General features: G+C 40.1%; 1 protein-coding gene across 3 annotated transcripts in view; it reads left to right on the forward strand.

Annotated features, from left to right (window-relative positions):
• SERTM1 (serine rich and transmembrane domain containing 1) overlaps positions 1–19,323 on the forward strand; it is a 23,728-nt gene extending 4,405 nt beyond the window's left edge. Inside the window, exons 1-2 of one of the 3 annotated variants that reach the window (XM_077752653.1) lie at positions 12,570–12,751; positions 16,395–19,323. In XM_077752653.1, the coding sequence (XP_077608779.1) occupies positions 16,583–16,906 (324 nt within the window). In that variant the 5' untranslated portion in view covers positions 12,570–12,751; positions 16,395–16,582 and the 3' untranslated portion in view covers positions 16,907–19,323. Of the gene's footprint in view, positions 1–12,569; positions 12,752–12,795; positions 12,843–16,394 lie in introns of those variants that run through there. The other 2 variants (XM_077752654.1, XM_077752652.1) reach the window with 2 other exon arrangements.
• Positions 19,324–23,931: the final 4,608 nt, after the last annotated feature.

The raw sequence follows: 23,931 nt of genomic DNA on the forward strand, positions 1-23,931 counted from the left end.
AAAAACCAGTTGCCTTTTCACTGCATATGCTGTCATTAACTTTTATTTCTATTTTTTTCTAATGAAAATATCTTTATTGGTTTTTTCCTGATTATGAAACAATATATTTTCTGTGTACCAAGATTCACTTACATGCACAAAATAGGATGTAACCAGACATACCCACATTACCTGGGCTAACAAAAAAAATGTTAATAACTTGGTGGATAATCTCTTGTTTAGTAGAGTTTACTTTCGCAGGGCTCTGATATTGTGTATGTGTGCCTGGACTAGTAGTAGCCGTGCTAGTAGTTGTTATTTTGTGAAAATGGAATCATACAATGCACATTCGGAAGCTTACTGTTGACTTAGCTATAGGTGTTAGCCATACATCCTTCACGTTAGAAAATGTAGTCCCTTTTATTATATCAGAGTCCTCCATTGCATGAGTCTTCCGTCATGTATTTAACCAATCCTTGACTCATGGACATCACGGCAGCTACAGAATACATGCGCCTTTTAAATTTGTCTAACTTTATCCCATGGGGTAAATTCTTAGAATGTATTATTTATACAGCTAGCCTACAATGCCATACATTTTGGGGTGAAATGGGAAGCACTCAAATAATTCATCCAACAAGCCTGGCATAATTTCCGCCCTTAAAAAAAACATTCTAGGGTGCCTGGGTGGCTCAGTCAGTTAAGCATCCAACTTTGGCTCAGGTCATGATCTCACAGTTCAGGAGTATGAGCCCTGTGTCGGGCTCTGTGCTGATCCGCTCAGAGCCTGGAGCCTGCTTTGGATTCTGTGTGTGTCTCTCTCTCTGCCCCCTACCCCATAGGTTCCCTCTCTCTCTCTCAAAAATAAATAAACAGTAAAAAATTTATAAAGAACACAAAAACATCTTTACTGATGTTTGACATTCACATAGAGGAGTACTCAACGTGAATATTCATGTGCTCAATATGAAAACACCCATGTAAATGGAAACCAGGTTAAAAATGTATATGTATTTACTAATACTTTCCTTGATGACCTTCATATACCTTGGCAACCTGTCATTCTAACAATTCCTCATGAGAAGGTCCTTAGTGAGCTTGTTGACCTCGATTTCTATGAATCAAGTACAAGGTTAAGGGCGTTATGCCTTTTAGAGTGACGGTGGAATATTGACAGATTTTCAGACCTTCAGAAGGACTACTTGCCAAAAAAGTTGGTCTGATTCACTGAAATGAGTTCCCAACATCTTTCCATCTGTCTCCTATCTCTTTATTATCCTGATCATTTTTGGTCTCAGGTTTGAACCTGTATGGCATATATTTTGATTCAAATGAATTAACCTCTGGATGTCAAAAGAAACTTGAGTAACATGTTTTTCATCTAATTTCTTCCTGTTGGCCACCCGGCTCAGCTCTGAGTATAGAGCGGATGTGGAACCAGAAAAGGATCCTAGGCTATCTCCTTCTGCCATCCTTTTTCAGAAGGCATATAAACAATGGCCTTCAAAATTTAATTTACTTAACTTTTGGAGACCTTGGCTTCCTGATTTATAAGGACTTCTAGTTACCCAATTTGTGGTTGCTTATTTACTTTTTGTTTTGGTATTGCTTGATTTTTTTTAATAGAGGAAAATTAATATCAAGAGAGATCACAGGGAAAGAAGGAATAACTTAATACATGATAAATGTCTTAAGTCAGTTCCAGAATGAATGGAAAGGAAAAAAAATTGCTTCTTTTCTGCTCATGTGTTTCCATTCTTTTTATTATTTTGCCAAGAAACTGAGGTCTGGATTAGTTTGCTAGCACAATACTGCTTAGGAAATCACTGCTCATATCACCATGACTATAATCTAGATGGAGTGCTACTCAGAGTATGGTCCATGCACCAGTGCCAGCCCTTGAATTGTTACTCAGTCACCATGAGATATGGAACTTGAACCAGAATATAAATCAAATAAGGCACTAAGCACACTTTTTAGTTTAGCTTTCTCCTTTCCTCCCTCCCTTTCTCCCTTCCTTCCTCCCTCTCTTTCTTCCTTTCCTTTCCTTTTCTTTCTTTCTTTCTTTCTTTCTTTCTTTCTTTCTTTCTTTCTTTCTTTCTTTCTGTCGCAAGACATCTTGGATGCAGGAAGTAGTGCTTTACAAGTTCCTCAACTCACAGGGACTCATAACTACATATTCCTGATGGAGGCAAGTGGCTACTTTAAGTAGCAATGATCTCCAGTGTGGAGCTTTGCAGTTAAATTGAGAAATTTATAAAAATGTAAACATTTTCCCTTTCTGTGCTGATTTTTCTGTTGAATTTTGTTTTGTTCTTTCTTGGCTTTTAGGTTCTTTTGGTGGGGTTGTGGGGGGAGGTGAGTTAATTCTTGAGATAGAGTAACTAAGAGAGTACCATGGCATATGATGTTCCTGAATGTAGTAAATTGAAATTGTCTTCCTCTGTGGTTATTAGAAAGTGGGTATTGTCCTTGACCCTTTTTATCTCCACAGATAAGTACAATGCCAAGGGTTGTGATTGTAAGGGACTTAGTAATTTTCAAAGGATGGGATTATCATGAAGTTTAACTGAAATAACATTTTAAATTAAAAACAATGTGTTCTATTTTACATCTAGTCAGGTCTTCACTGACTCACTATGGTGAACTCTCATGATTTTTATTGTGCTCTTCAAAATACATTTGTTACAATCCTTTATCTGTGTTCACAGTAATGAATTTCAATATTTATAGCAGATCCCTCCAGCCTTTCCTTGGTTATCCTGGTGGATACTTGATTAAATAAAATTTTTGTTGAAGGACACAATTGCTTGGTAAAAAAGTATGCTCAGAGTTTGCTCTGGAACTTTAAACTATACATTTATTGCCATAACTAAAACACGTAGGGTGTGTTCAACATTATTCTTTACTATTTGAGTACTTACCCTTTGAGTATTTGATATGATTTTATACAAAATCATTCATTCATCCGTTCGATAAATATTATTGCACATCCAAAAAACAGAACAAATATGGAATATCTCTCCAGGAAGCTTCAAGTTTCTTCATTCCCTTACTTTTCTATTCATGCAACCATCCTACAAATGCTTGTTGACCATATGTATGCAAGACACTGTGCTGGTTCATGGTTACAAAATTAGTGAAATGGTATCCTCTATTTAGGATTGCATAGTCTATCAAAGTTTTAGACAAACAGGTAAGCAAGTATAATAAGTATAATAAAATGTAAGAAATGTTAGTGTAAAAAGGCATAGAAATTATCAGTGGAACTCAGAGAAAGGAGCCAGAAATTTGCATAGAGAAAGTAGGCGGGGATTTATATTATGAGTGAATAACTAGATGAGACAGAGGAGGGAAGGGTGAGTAGTCTTGAAGATGAACAAATTGGGTTTTGGGTGGAGTTAGGGAAAAGATTGTAAATATAAGGATTACATGCATATAATGCTTCTATAAACATATAATTGCATATGCATTTAAAATAATGTGGGAAATGAAGAACAGTTTGATATGCTTGCACCACCAAACTTAGGAACAATGGGAAAAATTAGGCTGGAAAAGTAGCAGGTAGCCTGATAAAAAAAAAGAAACATATGACATAGCACAGGTAATATAGGAAATGTCTTTTAGACTGTTACTCAAGATGGTCACTATAAAAATTGTATGTGCAATAGACTCATGCATATAATAGTAATATTTAATCACCCTCCTTTACATAGTTAACAAGTATTTGTTGAATGAATAAATAAATGCACCAGAAAATGTAGTTTTTCTTAGCCAAAGGCAATAAATACTGCTGCCCCATTACTTGTATAATGAATTGTTTTTTTTCCCATTAGGAGTAATGAATTAGTCTCAACATCTTTACTATCTCTTACTTGTTCCCACTTGAAACCATTGTGCATATTGAAGTTATAGCTGGTCAGGGCTGTCCTTACACAATATCACTTGATCATGCTTCAGATTGTTAGAGAATATGTTTTTGGCTGTACCAGTAGCTAATTCTCATCCCTTTAAGCCTCACTCTTCATGAAATTAAAGTTCACCAAAACATCCTCTATAATCTTCTTGCTCGCCAGTGCTATAATGGTGTTTTAACATATTACATAGACAATTCATGCAACTCTAAGTTATATTCAGAATTTGACTTCTTTATAGTTAATTTCTTGAATACCCAGCATAAACTCTGCTGTCCTAGCATAGCAAGATCTTCTGGTAATCAGCAGAAGGTAGACAATGGCTTAAAACAACAAGTGTCAGGGGGCAGTTGGGTGGCTCAGTAGGTTGAGCATCCAATTCTTGCTTTCAGCCAGGTCATGATCTCACAGTTCTGTGAGTTTGAGCCCTGCCCTGGGCTCTGTGCTGGCAGGCCAGAGCCTGCTTGGGATTCTCTCTCTCACCCTTTCTCTCTGCCCCTCCCAACTTGCACTGTCTCTGTCTCTCTCAAAATAAATAAACTTAAAAAGTATTTTTAAAAAACACAAAAAACAACAAGTGCATTCACTGCTCACACTAAGTATTAATATGGCCAGCAAAGGGTGAAGGCACTCACCCAGTGCACCAGGGATGGAAGCTGTCCCGTACTTAAACAATTACTGCAGCAAAGGGAAGGGATGTAGCAAATCTCACACTGGGCCTTACATTTTCTAACTAGAAGTGATACGTCACTTTTTCCAAATCTCATTGGCCCAAACAAGTAATCTGGCCTAAATTCAGAGGGGATGGGAACATGCAGTCCCACAACATGCCTAGAAGAAGAAGGAACAGCAGAAACACGTGAATAGCAGGAATGACCACCGGTCTTGAAATTATCCCTTTTGCCCTCAGGCTCCCCAGGGAGAAGGAATGTAGTGAACACAGCATTTGGAGACACAGGGATACAGATTTGAAATCCAGCCCTGCCTCTAAGTGGCTGGGTGACCTTAGGCAAGCTTATAAATTCTCTGATCCTTAATTTTTTCATCTGTTAAAGAAAGGTGAGGAATGATAATGGCTACCTTAAAGAGCTGCGAAGATGAGAGAAAATACACATGCATGATGCCTGTGTACACATGAACACACGTACAAAATTAGTATATGCTTGTATTTAATAACTAGTGGCTGCTGCCATTCATAGCGTTATTTCTGTTTTCCCAAACTGGTGTGCTGGACATTCTCCTACGTACCATGCTGGGTGTACCTTCTCCTGCATATCACATTCTGGAGCCATGTATATTCCCATTCCACAATTACTAGGGGATGCTCTAGTAATTATGGAATGGGAACACTCTCTCTCTCCACTCTACTTCCTCTAGTCTTCTGGCACGATATGCCCCCTGCATTCCAGCGCACACCATTGGGATAAAATGGAAATAAGACTAGATATAAGGGTAGTGAGGGGCGCCTGGGTGGCTCAGTCAGTTAAGCGTCTGACTCTTTCAGCTCACATCATGATCTCACAGGTCATGAGATCAAACCACATGTCAGGCTCTGTGCTCACAGCGACGAGCCTACTTGGGATTCTAGCTCTCTCTCTCTCTCTCTCTCTCTCTGCCCCTCTGCTGCTTGCTTGCATGGTCTCTCTCTCTCAAAATAAATAAATGAACATGAAAAAAAAAAAGAGTAGTGAGTGATGTGTGAAACAGTGCTTCTGACCAAAGCTATTCCTACAACTGAATAAAACACACAGAGCTCACAACCTTACAAGTAGACAGCTCTACCCTGATAAAGGAAAAAGTCAGTTAAATCTCATATAAGAGATATCCATGGTTCCCTTGAATACAACAATATTTATTTAGGGGCGCCTAGGTGGCTTAGTCAGTTAAGCGTCCGACTTTCGCTTAGGTCATGATCTCACGGTTCGTGGGTTCGAGCCCCGCGTCGGGCTCTGTGCTGACTGCCGGCTCAGAGCCTGGAGCCTATTTCGGAGTCTGTATCTCCCTCTCTCTCTGACCCTCCCCTGCTCACGCTGTCTCTCTCTCTCCCTAAAAATAAATAAAAATATTAAAAAAATATATATGTTTATTTATATTTTTAAAAGAATATATAACTATTTTGGTGGTCTGTTATCTAAGTAATTCCTAATAATTTTTCAATTTCACCTCCTTATATTTCTAAGTTAAAACACAAAATAATACCTAATTATTTTTCAGTTTCTCCCCCTTTTACATTTTTAAGTTAAAAACACATTCTGGGAGAATTTGAGCCTACACTTGTTTATTGCTTCCCTATTGTCTTTGACAGATTCTTGAGTCGTTATCTAAAATGACAACAGACTGCTACGGACTTGATTTCCTCCTACACTTGATAGCCTGCCATATCATTTTGTTCCATGTTACAAGGAACATGTAGACATTCTCTTTGTTAGCCAGACTTTTGAGTTCACTGTACTGCCTGAGAGAAAGAGACAGAGAGACAGAAAGAGAGAGAGAGAGAGAGAGAGAGAGAGAGCATTAAGGCAAGTGCTGCTCTTTGGTGCACACCAAGGATTAGCAGGACCCTGGGAAATCCCTTGTGGGAACACACTTTCCTGATGAAGGACATGACATCCTCTTTTCTGTCCCCTGCCGTCCCTGGTGTACCTGAAAATCCCGGTAGATGAGTAATTTCAGAGCCATAAGAGAGCACTTTGTCTCCTTATAGTGGTGTTTTACGTAACCCGTGTCTAAAATCTGACTCATCTGGTACTCATCATTTTAAGGTACTTACCTATATTCACAGTCATATGATTGGTGATGATTGGCAAAAGCACTGTTAATATCAGTGCCCTCTGTTTTTTCATTTGTAGCTGCATTTTGCAATGACGATTGATGATTTAATCAATCGTGCCTATGTAATGAAGCCTGCATGAAAACCCAGAAAGACGGGGTTTGGAGAGCTTCTGGGTAGGCGAACACTTGGACGTGCTGGGAGAGTGGCACTCAGCAGGGAATCTCTGTGCCCTTTCCCCATGCTGTCTGGTTGTTTCTGAGTTATATCCATTTACAATAAACTGGTAACCTAACAAGTACAGTGTTTCTCTGAGTTCAATGAGCTGCTCTAGCAAATTAATTGAAGCTGAGGAGGAGGGCTTGGGAGCCTCTGATTTATCACTATTCAGAAACACATGTAACAACCTGGGGCTTAGGACTGGTGTCTGAAATGTCCATATTGCGAGGGAGGGTGTTGTAGGATTGAACCCTCAACCTGGGGCATCTAATGTTATCTCTTGATAGTGTCGGAATTGGGTTGAATTACAGGACACTCAGCCAGCATTCCTAGAATGGCTTGTTGGTGTGGAGAACACACGCTGGAATTGGTACCAGATCCTATTTAACCTGAAACTAATATAATCTTATATGTCAATTATATCTCAAAACAAACAAACAATTCTTTCTTGACCCAAGATGCCTCCAGAGTCCCTATTATCTTTGGGTATTTAAATTATAGGACAGATATCTGTGGCTGCTTCTGAAGATGACCGATGATGTAAGACGAACAAACATAACCATGTTCCATGATTCTGGAGGTCCAGATTGAGATTCAGACCAGTGGGTGATGACAGAAATGAAGTCATGAATAAGGCTGGCTGGCTGGCGAGTCACCATTTCTGGTCTTCAGGCAGCGTCTCCCACCACCATGAATCCAGTTTCTCTGGCATATTAAATTTCCTCTAACTCACCCTCTCATGCTTCACCTCCAGTAACCATGGATTAGTGGTCATAATGAGCTGATGGTAGCAGCAAATATTTGAACTTTTCCAATGTCAACTGAAAGATTCCTTTGAAGAGTCAGGCTTCTATCATCATATTTTTTTAAAGGCTCCAAGCATTTTAGCTGACTGACTTGAATGTCATACCAAGCATATTTTCTTAATAGCCTTGGGGACAAGTCATTTTTTCCCTGAACTTGTATGTTGGGAAATTCCAAATCTACTGAAAGGTTGCAAGAATAATAACACTGCACACCTATATATTCTTTAACTAGACTAAACCAATTGTGAACATTTTGACATATATGTTTTATATTTCTTCCCATATGTGTATATAAGTGTGTGTACTTGTTTTTTGTTTTTGTTTGGTTTGGTTTTTTTGGCTGAAACATTTGAGTGTTATCTGCTGACATTAGGACACTTTATGGCTACAAACTTTAACATGCATTTCCTAGTAATAGAACATTCTCCTATATCACTTAGGAAATTTAATATTTGTATAATACAGTTATCTAATGTGCAGTCTATGTTTAAATTTCCCCAGTTGTCCTAATAATGTCCTTTATAACAAAGCCATTTTTTCTTCTAATTGGTCCAAGGATCTTGCATTCCATCAGGGGATGGATCTTGCAATCTGCATCCTGTTTCTCTGAATATTCATCTGACTCCTAAATAATATAATATGGCCAAAACTGGCTGAATCCAAAACAGCCTGCCTAAGCTGCCAATTACTAATCATTCTTTCTAAATACCCATTTTACTGTGGAAAGCGTCATCATACTTTGTCAGCTATAGAGAACTGGGAAAAAGGGAAAACTTATTTAGCAAAATTCATATGTATATATTATGCTAAATACTGGGCTAATATCCAGAAGGGATGGGCAATTTACACACTATGTAATCAGCTAAGGTTCTATTTGTAGTTATATTATGAGGGACAATGGTTCATTAGTTCAAGTAAATGCTGTGCCTTCATTAAAAATGTCATCACGCTGAAGACTCTGTGAGCTTGAGACTTAAAATGTAAGAGAAAACATTTATATACAGTTGTGATATTCCAATCTATTCTTAAGGAATAGACTACAAAGCACCTTAGTTTAAACAAATACATGACTGTAGTTGTCAAGAAAGGTAGATATAGATAGTGGCTTGCTTAATTAATTTGATAATACTGAAGTTCTTTTCAGACAACCTGTGTCATCACTTTTTTTTTTAATTACATCTGTACATGTGATTTTTTGGGTAGAGGATAGATACTAGTCTTTGAGATAGTCTTATGTGCAAACCCAGAGAACTGGATACATTATATAATTTATATTTCTTTCTTCTCTCTGCTTCAATTATCAAGATATTTTATTTTATTTTATTTTATTTTTTCAATTATCAAGATATTTTAAACAGAGATGAAGTTTTGGGTTTAATTTATGGAGTGAATGAGATATTTACTGTATATCCATTCTTATAAATTGAAAGTTTATGAGATGATGAGAATATACAAGAAAATGTATATAAAACAATAGGCATTTACAGAAAGAGGCAAACCTAAAAGTCCTCATTAAACACATTAGCTTGGATGCCTATCAGTGGGAGATGGAAGGAAATGGAATAAGGAATCAAGATAAAAAATAATCAATGAAGACAATAAGGTATAAACTGAGTAATATGTTTATTTAAAGAGGGAGGCAGGGTCACCTGGGTGGCTCAGTCAGTTAAGTGGCCAACTTCCACTCAGGTCATGATCTCACGGTTTGAGTTCGAGCCCCGAATCAGGCTCTAGGCTGACAGCTCAGAGCTTGGAGCCTGCTTCAGATTCTGTGTCTCCCTCTCTTTCTGCCCCTACACTGCTCACACTCTCTGTCTCTCAAAACTGAATAAACCTTAAAAAAAAAATAAAGAGGGAAGGAGCAGTAGACACAAACAAAAGTACTGGTAGGGAGTAATACACTATCACGTTTTCCCGATGATAGTGAGTGGTCCATGGCTGCCCACTTGTGAGGAATCTGCTTAGACTTAGAGTAGACTTCATTAAATGGCTGTTGAAAAACCAAATTTCCAGGCTTTTCCCTATTGCCTATTTAGAGGAACCCACAGTTCCCTGGAGCCTGAGAGAGTAGATTGGCGATACTTAGTGGTTTACATGTAAAGGTTTAAAGAAAATTGTAACAATCACAAAATTAGGTTTACAGGAACAAACTTGCGCAAGGTCTGTAAGGGGACTGTTATGAGAACTTCCTGATTAAACAAAAAATATATTAGATCTAAGTTATTTTAACTGTAGAGGGAGAATGAGAGACAATGGAAAAGGAGAAAACACCATTCCATTCTTCTACCAGGGGATGGTTCAATGAGGCTTTTTTACCTGAATCCAATCTTAATAAAAATGAGTAAGGGTTTTAAGTATACTAATGCTATGAGTTAACCAATTCTAGCTGCTGTTCTAGCTGTTTTTCTTCGTATCTGTGCTGCTGAAGAGAGCACTAGCTGTTTTTCTTAATATGCTTCTAAAATACTGGAAATGATCAGATCCGAGTGGAGGGAGAAAACCGACTTGAAAGTCCTTACTAAAAATACTGTTAACATCTTGAAAGGCCAGTCTTGCTTCCTACCTTCTTTCTTCACACTGATTCATTTGGACCTTGCCTGTGATCCTCAAGTCATTATTTCTCTGGCTATTTGCTTTTCCTTTAAATCAAGTGTTTAAGCACAGAGACCTTTCCTCCCTCTCCCTAGAAGATTCATTGTTCTGCTGCTTCCTAACTGCCGGGCTTTCTTCAGCCTTCAGGTTGTTACTTTTCTCATTCTGATTTGGATTAACTGTGTTAGCCTAGATGGGTCCAGTATTCCTGAAGGGTAGGACCGAGCCCTTCCTTCTCTTTTCTCCACACCAAAAAAGAATCAGGAAAATGCTGTGCCTACACCCGGTTTTGTATTTGACCTGTTTTCTAACCAGAAAACTATGCATTTAAAGTATCTTATTCTAAAAAAATGTGACATTCTTAAATAATTATTCTTAGGAAGGCAGTATTTTGGTCATACAATCCTCACATGGAACATAAATATAACAAAAATTCATCAAGAAGAAAACTTTGATTTCTCCAGAAAAGCAGAGCTATATAAATGCAAGGGAGGTCATATCTATAATTACATTTTAGGTTGTACAAGATGGATGGTCAGTCGTGTTCATATCCTCTTTTGAAATACTTTCTTGTATATGTGGTTTCTTTTAACTTCAATCTACACTGTTTTGTATGTCAAGAGAGGCATATTCTGGATATTTTGTGAATTATACTCCATGTGGATAACTAATTTTTAAATAATTAGTACAAAATAATTGATGTAGCATAAGAGCATTTTGAATATAATTTAATTATTTTGCTTAGGAAATATTTTACTAGGCCTGAGGGTAATCCAGATAGACCAAAGGCATCACCAAGATAAGAGAGAAACAGGAGACTGGTCTGGATCTAAAACAATGACCTACCCTAGAAATTGATTTTTTTAATATTTTAAAATAAATTTTTAGCTGATACTAAGCTATTACTTTGTCTTTTTTTTAATGTTTTATTTATTTCTGAGAGACAGAGAGAGAGAGAGAGAGACAGCATGAGCAGGGGAGGGTCAGAGAGTGAGGGAACACGGAATCTGAAACGGGCTCCAGGCTCTGAGCTAGCTGCCAGCACAGAGCCCAATGCGGGGCTCGAACCCACGAACCGTGATATCATGACCTGAGCTGAAGTCGGACGCTCAACCAACTGAGCCACCCAGGCGTCCCTTACTTTGTCATTTTTTAAATTTTCACGAAAGTACTATGAAAAATCTCTGACTCCATATTCTGACGTTTCATTTAAACAGTAGATAGAACTGTTCATTTTAATTTTCTGGTTTACATTATCAGTCCAGCTCCATGAATTACAGTGTATTATTCAGAATCTTCATCTTCTGTATTTCTTCTCATACAATGGTCTTTGAATTCAGTATTTGATAATACTTAGACTCAGTCTTATCATTTGGTTTTATTTTTTATTGGGCTGTTACAGGGAATCTTAAACAGAATTCACATATCATTCTACCCTCCTAAGTATTTTACTGATAAGTAAGAGCAGTTCTCAGACAAATATATGGTTGGCTGAATCATCTTTGAATAATTATAGCACACAAGATAGTAAACTTTATTTTCATTATCCCAAGTCCAAGGGTAAGTATTTGCAACTGCAAGTGACAGTTGACATTTACAGAAGAGTGGGTAGGGAGTATGGATGTCAGCACCAACCTTCTCTCATCTAGCGTGACCTAAAAGGCCATCAGCCAAAGAGAAAGCATAAGAGAGAAGATAATCGTCCAAATAGCAAAGGAATGGCTCGGGGGCTCATAAGAAGCATATTGTTGTCTAAGTAGAACTAAAACCACCTTTGCTTACATGTGATAAGTTCCCTACTAGATTTTGGAAATGATAGTTTCTATGTGTTCTACAGAGAAAGCGATCAAATATATCATTATAATATCAAATTTTACATTTGTAGACAGAAATAAGCATTTTACCATGTCATGTTAATAGCTTACAGATCGTTGCTAATGGTTTGGGAGGGCAGTCTTTTGGAGAATGACATAGCAGGACTTGAAAATGATGAAAAGCCGATTCCGACATCCTAACAGCCAGGGCCCCCTTTACGTCTGCAAGGCAACAAAGCAGCTTATCCCAGTTTTACACAATAAAAAAAAAAAAAACAACCTTTCAAATAGTTGTTATTCACATGGAGGTGTATTGGAATAAAGGTCAGAAACTCAGCAATCGCTGTGCCAGATCTGAGGTGACTGTAAGCTGAGTTTTGTACACCATTATGTTGTCGAAGTCACGGCAGGGCGTCGGCTCTACCCATATGCTGGCCACCAGAGGTCTTGGCCATGCTCGTGTGCGCAGACGCAGAGATGGGGGGCTGCCAGCTCCTTTTCCTTTTACCAGGCATGAAGTACACGTTAGAGAGTATGCTTTCGTCCTTCTGAAACTTGACAAGTCTCATGTTGACCTGGTGGGAAGGAAAGCTTCCATTCTTCCGGAGGACTCACAGAGGCATGGTGCTGAGTGTCTCTGGAACCAGAGACCCCCAGGTCTGCCCTATCTCTACCGTCTCTCCATCTCCCCACCCCACTGCGCTCATGGGGACATTACACGTCCGCTCTTCCTCACTTCATTCAGTAGGTGACTGCCTTTTGCAGATTTCTCCCCAGCACAGGTTTTTATTCCAGGAGACGAAGGGAAAGCTGGCTGACCGTGAACCAAAACATTTACGCAAATCTTCACTTATAATGTTGTGATTCAGCGGTTTCATTTTCCTTTCTCAAATATCACTTTTTGAGGATGGCTCAGGAAAAAAGAAATCATGATAATGCCCACGTGGCTGTAGGTACCACCGGAAATGAGAGGACACTGCTGCTGCCCTGACACAGGTCAAGGCTATGCATTTAAGATGAAGTCTCTCCTTTTCTTTAAACCTAATGTGTTTGGGAGAAACAGCCCAAGCAGCAGCATCTTGAAACACTTGTTTGATTTCATTTTCACAGTGTCACCTTTGGCCTCATTCACACAGTCACAAGGCCTGAACATGTACAACCTGCTTCATCTTGGACATTTTACACAGATTGTCAAGACATTCGCCAGAGAGAAAGAAGATGTGCCCACTTTTTAAAACTTCAGTAAGAAAATGAGAACGAACCAATGCCGTCAAAATTAAAACGATCTCTAACAGTGCGAATACTCGGTTTCGGAGTAGGGCAGTGAAATGAAATTTGCCTATCTGTCATTTAAAATTTAGAAGTATTCTGGAAATGATATTAAATCTGAAATATTGGGAGGAGAATATTTAAAGGAGAAGGTATTTAATTGTGAAGTGTCAGGCAATGACAGCAACTTTTTGTTCATTTCTCCCATTCTTCCAAGACCACCTGGAAGATGAGATGCTTTCCCCAAATCTTCTGAGCCCCATTTCCTATAAACCTTTCCATAGACAGTGGAGGCTCACAAGGCCCCTTTTGTCTGAAAGTAGAAGATCTTCTGGATGTGTAAGGTATTCTTGCAATATTCACAATGTAAAGAGATGCCTTTGTTTTAACAAGTGCTCTGGCAGCCAGCTGTGAGCTCGGCCACTGAATTGCTGATTCCCTAGTGGCACTGTCTGTGCCTCCAGCCCACCCCCAGAAAATGATAGATTTGGGTAGCGAAGGTGACTTTAGAAAAATCAGCCATTTCCGGTTGAACCTATGACCTGCACTTATCATACTTTGAAAGCTCCTCTAGATTTTTCTAAGCATTCTGAAGGAACTATCCGTCTACTGGAACTTTACGTGGGATGGCCTTTTATAATTTTCTAAGTATGCTTATGGAAATGTTATCACATCCTAGCTCAGGACTTCTTGGTGAGGTGGGAAAGGTGAGTATTATTATACCAACGGGAAAACTGAAATGTCGAGACTAAACAGCGAGCTTGCCCAGAGTAAGTGGCAGATAGGAGCTAATGACATAACTCTGCGTCATTTTTCTCTTCCCACCACAGTTGATAAAACTAAGAACACAGTTCAGGTGTGGGGTCTAGTCCCTAGTCTGTCACTGTCTAGCTGTGTCTCCTTAGTAAATCATGTCTTTGTGGCTCAGTTTCCTCATCTACGAAGTGAGACTAATAATTCTCGCTTTACCTGCTCTACCAAGTAGCTATGAGGAACACACACTGCATGATCCCTCTTCACCTAGGAAAATTGGATGTAAAATCCTTACTACTCAAATGACAGGAACATTGAGACCAGATGGTATAAGGAGTGAGGATGGGCAGAAACCCAAAGTCCTGGCTTATCTTCTAATGAGATGTTTCTTTTGTCAGATCAATTAGCTTCTTTGTCTCTCAGTTTCCTCGGCTAGACTTAGGAGGTCTTTCCAGAACACTAGGAATATTTCTTCCTATTCATTCAGCCCCTAAGGTTTCCATCCTAGGTTTCTTTCCTAATCATCATGCTGCCTCCGAGACTCTATTTTCCCTAAAGATGAATGGCTAGGACATTTACATGCTATAAAAAGGCAAGGGATTGCCAAATCAGTGTGACACCTTTGAGTCCCACTGTGGCGCTCTCTCTCTCTTTTTTTAAGGATCATTAGGAGCCTGTAGCAGCCTAATGGAATTAAAATCACCAAGCAAAGTATAATGAGGAGTAGGAATCAAATTATTTTAGGAACTACTAAGACACTGTACGTGGCCTACTCAGAGGAACTCACTAAGATCATTAGCCTGCGTGACGCCCAGCAGGAACAATCTTCTCAGAAGTGTCCCCTCCTTCCCAGGGATCATTAATGCTGCTCAGCTCTGGCCACAGTGGCCAATGTCAGCCCCTCAAAGAATCAGCCACTTAATTAGATCTGGAGTACAGAAGGGAAAGGCAAGTTTTCAAGATAAAATGCAGGGCAGAGTTTAGGAAAAGGGAAAGCCAGGGGCAGAGTGGATCTTTTCACATTAGCATTTCACTATATATCTGACACGAGGAGGTTTAGAAACTTAACAACAAAGGAATCTAATGCCACGGAGAGCTAGGAAGAGCATCTTCTCTGGGCGTGAGGCGTCATCTGCCCCGAGGGATCGCCGCATTCCTCGCCCCCACGTGGACTTTGCGGGCTGGTGGCCGAGGCAGAAACTGGCCGCAACTTTTCTAATCACAGAGGAGAGGGTGTCTGAGACACGCTGCACCCACACTTGGAGCCTGGGGAGTCCTGCAGTTTCCTGCCTGTCAGTCTGCTTTGCTTCTGTGTTCCTCACAAGGACCCCGTCAGGAGGGAGAACATGGTGAAGGGCATACTCTGCCTCCCGGCCGAGAGAACGCCACTCCTTCTCCACACCCAATAAACACACACACACACACTATAAACTCATTTTGTCCCAACCCTGACCATTCACAGAGTGCTCCCATGCCTCTTTTCTTGATAACACAGTGAGGGGAAGGGGCAGGTGCTATATACATTTTACAGATGAGAAAAGTGAAGCTCACAAAACAAGAGGCAATTTGCCCAACTTCCCAAAGGTAAAAGGGAATTCAGGCCTCAAACTTAAGTCACTTGACAGCAAATCTTGTACTTTCTGCCACTTGGAAGGAATCCAACCTTTTTTCTTCTAAGTTGATCTGAAGTTTTATTCAGTGCTAAAGTATGCACTAGAACATACATGGGTAGATTGCAAAGAAAAGAAATATGAAGAAATGGCCCCTCATTTCAAGGAGATGAATTTGTATAAACAAATCAGAAAATTATAAATATTCAACAAAAAGCAAACTTACATGCACAGCGTGATTCTCCAAAGCGTGGTAGGGATAAATCCTGGCCGGGAAGGTGCTAGTGGGCTGGAGGTGTGCAGAATTAATTTTCTGGAGAAGGGAGGTTTGGCACTGACTTTCTGGGTCCTATTCTCAGAGCATCCACTTGGAGCATCTGTTGAAATCACAGCAGATGGAACACATCAGAAATGTATTTTCCTTTTTGTTTATTTTAGTTCCTTGGAGAATCCCGGTACCTAGGGTACTGTGGAGGTAAAATGAAATAAAAGTTTATTTTTATATCATCATTTGCAGTATCATGACATAAACATTACCTGTTCCTGGAGAAGTAATTTCATTTCCTTCCCTTCTTGAAGGGAAAACTAGAAATAAGACTGAAATGTGATATTTTCTGAATAATGCATTCAGTTGATCTTTTTTGTTGTTTGTCTGTTTGTTTTTGCAGTGCCAATGGACACCTGATCCCGTGGCTGCCTCTCTTTGAAAAGCAAGACGTTTTGTTGTGCTGATCTAGCTGCCTGCAATCTTTGCTGATGCTCTCATAAAAAACCAAAATGCTGATTCTGTCGATGTTAACCCCTGTGTGAAACGGACTTTTAACACACCTGTGCGTTCCCTGGCCCTCCATGAAAGATGTCTGAACCTGACTCTTCATCTGTATTTTCTGGTAACGTGGAGAATGGAACTTTCCTTGAGCTCTTTCCTACATCCCTGTCCACATCGGTGGACCCTTCCTCGGGCCACCTGTCAAATGTATACATCTATGTGTCCATATTCCTCAGCCTTTTAGCATTTCTGCTGCTGCTTTTAATCATTGCTCTCCAGAGGCTCAAAAATATCATCTCATCCAGTTCCTCCTACCCAGAGTACCCGAGCGATGCTGGTAGTTCTTTTACCAATCTGGAAGTCTGTAGTATTTCCTCTCAAAGGTCCACTTTCTCAAACCTTTCCTCATGAAGAAAACAGAAGAATTCTTGAATGCTGCAGCAGCCTTGGTTTTCCCTTGCGGGAAGTGTCGCATAAAGTAGTTGCTTCGTGAAAGAAATAGCCCCTTTCTTTTCCAACCAATGAGACCTGTCTCTCCTCCTTCACCCCTCACTTCTCCTTCCATTCATGATGCTTTTCATTTGTGAATGTAGGAGTTGATGCTGACTCAGAGAAATGTGTGCAAACCTTGAGGGGCAGAATTTCACAAAAACCACCTGACAAATCCGGAGCGGACTTCTTCAAGGTGGACCAGTCATTTCACTCTGCCGGACACCGGAGGCGGAAATCACGTGAGGCGGCCTCACAGTGGGTGCTGGATATGGACTCTTGCACTTCATTTCTCTCACAAAACCGTGAAACCAATGGAGCCAGCAGGAAATGGCAAAATTAAGTCCGAGCTATTTGGAAGACCCATTCCATATTTAAAAGATAAAGTGGAAACATCAAATTAAAAAAAAGAATCAATTTAGATTTAATGTAGAACATTCCTAAAACCGGAGGCAAAATACGCTAAATGTTTTATTTTCACTTTAACAAATGAAAATCACATTTATTGATGAATTAAGTCATTATGGAAAAGTTTTGGAAGAGTTTAGCTTTTACTAGCAAGACAAATATGTGTCATGATGCAGTCTGTAATGTAGTTTTGCCTCTTGGTTTTTTGGTTTTTTTCTACTTATGTTATAGTTCATAATACACCGACTGTTCTACAACAGTAGAATTCTTTGTGATAATTGCTGTTACTAAGAGAAACACCCTAAGAGACACTAAGAAGTTTTTATTTCATAGCTATACTTTCCACTAGTGGAAATTAAGCATATGGAAAAATATTCATTTAGTTCTGTTTTCTGCAGTAGTAACTCCTAGCAGTCATGTGAGCATGTTCCTTTATTCAGTTTCAGAGTCTTTATAATTTTAGTGCAGAATTCTGTTAAGGCTCCCAGATGTCAGATGTTTGTTCACCCACATAAGATTGCAAAACTTAAGGAACTAAATTGTTATTTCACGTATTATTATATACTCCGTGAATGTTACATGTCTCTGATAATTAGTTGTTCCATGTTAACAAAACACTTTGCATTAGAACCCCAGGATGTGGGTTTTTATTAGAAATTATAGACATTCAAGTTATGTAGCTGCTGAGAACTTAGTGATCCCAGGAGCCGCCATACTGTGGTCACCCAGGCTCTGAACTTGGGGGCTTTGTCAGTGAAGTGTGGCTTACATGTGAGCATAGACTTAGAATATGGAAGAAATCAAGGTCCCCCTAAAAACAAAGCAAATAAACTACAGCTTCTTTAGAGTAAGAACTTTAATTTAAAAATTAAAAAATGGCCCACAGCATAAACACTGAACCTGGTCAGCCTACGGAGCCCACTGCATCAACATGCCCCATCTTCCCACGGCACCTGGATCATTTCTTGTTCAAAACGTTTTCTAATCTTCAGTAGTGGAGCTTCAGTACACTCTTCGGATTGATTGTGCAGGTGACACTGTCTGGTAACTCGAATGGGATTAGGAATCCACCATTTTTACAAAGTAGATCTTGTCATTTCCAAAATGGTGAGACAGATGAGGACTAGTAATGAGGATCTGAAGGTTGCTTTTTTTTTTTTAATCCACATGCTTCACTTAAATCAGACTACACTGAACTATTTGTATCAAAAATGTTCCCAGACACCATAAGACCTGCACAGAGTTGCTGTCTTAAAATGTGTAACTCGTGAAAACTTTTCATCTGCTGCCATTTAAAGCATGGCAGTGCGCTTCAGTATTATCATGTAGGGTAACTGCTGGACTAGAAAAACTCCATTACTTTAGATCATTATCAGCAGTCTCTGTGTGTGGATGTGTGTGTGTGTGTGTGTGTTAATGCATATATATTTTTTCACACACTCCCAATTAAAAGTTGGGTGAAAGCTATAGGATTACAAGAGGCATCTGTGTTATCACTTTTGCTTTTTGACTAATTTTGTGCTATTTTAATTAAGTAGGAAGAAAGGATATGGATCAAGTGATTTAAAAAAAAATAAAGGAACAAGTTTGCCCCACAATAGGATAATCTGAGTAGATCTGTTCTAAGGGGTAACTTTATATTCTTTCCTTCTGAAAGAGATACAAAGGCTTCTGAACGTAAAACTGCTTTAAAAAAGAAATTTGCAGGTAGACTCCCCACCCTCCTTGCTGCAATGGTTCTTGCTCTCCAGGTTAAGAATTAGAAGCAACTTTCACAAATGTGTACTAGGACTAGTCAAGCTTGCCAAGGTAACAGATTGCACAATTTGAGATGAATCTGTGTTGTCTAAGAAGTTCAGAAAGGTTGGAAGACTGGTTTATAAATAAAGAAGTAGAGCCCACTGAAAGCCTGGTTCTTCTCTTTTTGTTTTCAGTGAGAAGGTCCACAGTCTTCCCTCCTCGGGATGCTTTTCCATCACTCTTTGTCTGCACATCCTCTCCAAAGCAGGGTCAATAATGAGTGACCCTGATCTCGGCCTCCCCCCACCCCTGCAAAAGTCCCCTCGCCTTGAGGCAGTGAGTCGCACACCTCTCTGACCAGAAAATTCACCTGGACTCTTGGAAAGTACCCTGGTTTCCAGGCCACAGTCCAGACCTCAGGAGTGGAGCCGGAAAGCTGGTATTTATAGCAAGGGCCCTGGGTGATGCTTGTGATCAGTGGGACACATCGTGGCAAAGGAAGGGTCACATACATCGATTTAGTGTATTTGTGGAGGTCAAGAGGTCTGACCTCTCATCCATGGCCTGAGCCAACTGCTGTATCTCCAAGCTAAGTTCCCCTCCTATGCGCAGTTTTACAGCACCCCTACCCCAAACCTACTCACTTTCCTGCAAGGGTCTGGAGGCCTCCCTCCTCGGTGGAAAGCTGTGGTCATCATACTGGGCTCAGTGCAAGAGGGACGTGAGGAAGGCCACATCCCTTCTTCCCCATGACACCACTTTCATAAGTCCATGTGCATATAACAGAGGAAGGTAGATGACTGGGGGCTAACCGACGGGATTTATAAAATGAGAGAAAATATATTTATGGTGTTATTAGTATACTATTCTCACAATCCAAAGGAAAACAATGACACAACTAAAAAATGAAACATTCTCAAGGAGAAATGCCAGTTTCTAGAATTGGCTCTGTGTGAAGTCTGCCTTTCCCCACTGGAGAGGTGGCCACTGCAAGCCAGTGCCAGGTCCACTCTGCTTTGGAAAGTCTTCTAGGATCCATCCCCGTTGGTGCAACACATAGACCCAAGGCTCCAGTACCACATTCCCCAGAGCCTGAGTTACTCAGGATAGAATGTTCCAAGGGTGTGTGTGGAGGGGTGTGGTGGGTGCTGGAGGGAAGGCTGTGGAGGAAGAGTGGAAGGGAGCCTCCGCATCTCCCAGGACCATCTCTCCTCAGAATCTCTCCATCTGTGAGAGAACAGCTGTGCTTCTCCTTCTTCCTAGCTCTCCAGTGGGCAGCTCTTAGAATCCCACACATGTCTCATACACACAGACACTCACACGCATATACTTTCTTCCACACACAGCCCTCCTAGGAATGAACAACATATCTCAAGGCACACCTCAGTTTTCAAAGTCCGTTAATGTCAGTTTAACCCTGCCTTCAATGTCAAGCAGAGTACAGTAGTGACCCATGTTCATCCATCTACTTCAAAACTGTGTCTACACATCCACCATTTTAAAAGAGAGAATTACTAGCAATACTCTTCTTATTGCAACAGAGCTCACTGACCTTCGTAGTCACATTTGACTATAAGAAGACCTCATCAAACCACTGCAAGTACTGACTGCTTTGATATATACTCAGATGAGAGCATTCAGGAGTAGGGTCTTTGCCACCGAACACTGTGAGGAGACATAAGTCCCTTGTCACTAGACACAGCAAGCAGATATGGTTCCTGTCCTCATGAAGCTTATAGTCTACTGAGAAAGACACAAAACAAATGAACAAAAAATATGCATAATTACAACTGCAATTAGCACTATGAAGAGAATAAAATGGTTAAATGATAGACAACAAGGGGAAATCATTTAAGATGGTGGTCAGGGAGAGCCTTTTTGATGAGATCGTATGTAAGTATTGACGTGTGGTGGGAAGAATATTTTCTCAAAAGGAGTAGCATGTATAAAGGCTCTGTGGCAGGAAAGGTCTCAGCTTATGGGCATAAAGAAGTCAGAGTGGTGCAAAGCAGGGAGTTGAAGGTGGGCAAGGGTAGATTATGTAGGGCTTGGGTTATAGGGAGAGTTTGGGTTTTATTCTGAGTGCAGTGGGAATCCACAGAAGGATCTTAAGCAGAGCCGTTAAATAACTGACTTTACATTTAAGAAATATTACGCTAGCTGTTTTGTGGAAAATAGACTAGAGATGGACGAAAAGCCTTATTCAGATCCAACCTGGGTGGGGTAGGCGAGTGGGTGGAGAGTTGTTCTCCCAGCTACAAATATCATATCTGTTCATCTTCTAGCCATGGAAACGGTCTTAGCTTAGAATTAGTGTTAGCTCACAACTCCCTTCCCCCTCCTCCTCCACCACACACTCATCTCCCTCCCTCCTTCTATCCCTCTGTCTCTTTTACACACACACACGCACACGCACACACACTCCTACCATTTCCCTCCTCTCCTGACTTGTCCGCATTTGGCCTTCGCTTACATTCTTTCAATCATTTTTAGTCCTTGGTAACTCTTATTCCAGTATCTTCAATACAATGTGTGGCTAAGGTTCCAATAAAACAATTAATATTCTAATACTGGAGTAAAGTTGAAGCATTAAAGCATTAAACATTTTGCTCCTTTCAGAATTCCATTCTTAAAAAAGCTATCATTCTTCATGCACTATATGGCTTATCCTTTATGATTCTAGCCTCTTGTGAATAGTTGACACTTCTGAATAGTTTCTCCTGTCATCTGCCTGCCCTGTTTAACTAAGCCTACTCACCATAGAACCCAGGATGTAATTTCAGACAGTTTTGTTCAAACCCCTAAGTCCTAAATATCACCTCTGTGACCACAGGCAACCTTGCCTGTGACGTGTGGTGGGAAGAATATTTTCTCAAAAGGAGTAGCATGTATAAAGGCTCTGTGGTCCTTCAGATCTTGGTAACCTAAAGAGAATAATTATTTCCTTATACGTTGTGAAGATAAGTAAAAACTGTATGTAAAACTGTCTACCACTACATTGAGTTTTAGGTGGTAATATTACATATGCAAATATCAAGCAAACTTGGTCCCTGAAGGATCAACGTCTCCCATTTTTTTTCTGCTTACCATCTAACCCTCCATGCTGTCATGAATTCAATCCCTCTTTCAGTCTTCTTTACTTGGCCACTACTGTACTGCTTTTACCTACCCCCTATCTAAGTCTCCTTGTAACCTCAGTGAAAACCCATGAAGGGAAGGAGTTTCATGGCAGTTTCCCTCAACAACATATTTACTTATTTAGCCTTTCCTCTTCCCGAGGACTCTGCATGTTAGGGACAGGGTATTGTGTCATAATGCAAGTAATAATGGTGGAGAGAGAGATCAAGAACAAGACCGTTGGTGAGCACCATCTGATTTATGAAGCAGAATAAAATACGCTGGAGGGATTTGGGGTTGCGATCAGATGATTGATTTAGGAAAATCAGATTGGGATGAGTCAAGCAACGCTAAGGCCTCTGTACATCTGCCCAAATCATCCAGTGTTGGCCTGGCTCACTAGCACCTCTGGACTCCCAGTATGAGCTGCTCAACCGCACGGCATATTGCTGGTTCCCAAACTGTCATTTCCTTATCTTTAGAGTAGTCTTTGTACCACTTATCCCTTACCTTCAAGAATGTAAACTTACTTGGATATGAGGGCGTTCTGGCTGCAACATCTGTCACCCCATTGATCGCCAGGGTTGATTCGGCTGATCTGGCTGGCTAGGCGGGTGTCCCCTTCCTCCCTCACCGCTCCATGTGCGTCCCTCCGGAAGCTGCGTGCTCTGTCGAAGAGGACGACCTTCCCCGATAGAGAAGGACTGTTTTTCGGTCAAGGGTATACGAGTAGCCCGCGCTCCCCTGCTAGCACCTCTCAAGAATGTAAACTTACTGAAGAACTTTTGCACGCTACTACTTCTGGATTACTACATTTCACAAAAGCAGTTTCTAGTTTCTTTTTAAAATAAAATCCACTCAAGGCACCTGGGTGGCTCAGTGTGTTGGCCATCTGACTATGGCTCAGGTCACGATCTCGTGGTTTATGAATTCAAGCCCTGCATCGGGCTCTGTGCTGACAGCTCAGAGCCTGGAGCCTGATTCTGTGTCTCTCTTTCTCTTTGCCCCTCCCCTGCTCACTCTCTGTCTCTCTGTCTCTCAAAAATAAAATAAACATTAAAATCCACTTGACCCCAGAGCTGTAGTAACTGATAATTCAGAAGATAATTCAAGATCTCCCAGTGACCCAGACATATTATAAACATCATTTTTGTGGTCTACACGCATAAATGCCAGTCCAGAGGGAATCCTGGTTAATAAAATACCAGATTCATTTACTATAATATCAGGTCTAATAATATTAAAAGCATCTAGACATGCCTACCACTAGTAATAAAAGTAAACTGGTTTAGCTCAAGACCATTATTCAAGCAGGAATACTACTACTAATAAATAATATTAATTGCAAATACTTATATAGTCATTGTGTGTGAAATAATCTTTTAAGTGCTTTATGTGCTCACTTATAACACTCCATAAAATAGGTACCATTACTATTTCCATTTTACAGATGAGGAAACTGAGGAAGGTCACAAAGCTAGTGAATGGCAGAATCAGGGCTTCAGCTAAAAAGAAATCAGGCTTTAAGTTCTATAACTTCATTATTATGTTTTACTCCTCTCTTCCTTTCATTCAGAAATAGTCATTTTTAATAGAAATATTTGGGAAAATGTTTACTCACAAAGGCATGTTGAGGAATAAATAAATAACCAAATGTTAAACTATATAATATGTCCCAGACC

Source organism: Crocuta crocuta, unplaced genomic scaffold (genome assembly GCF_008692635.1).
Source record: "Crocuta crocuta isolate KB4526 unplaced genomic scaffold, BGI_CrCroc_1.0 scaffold190, whole genome shotgun sequence".
Lineage (NCBI taxonomy): Eukaryota > Metazoa > Chordata > Mammalia > Carnivora > Hyaenidae > Crocuta > Crocuta crocuta.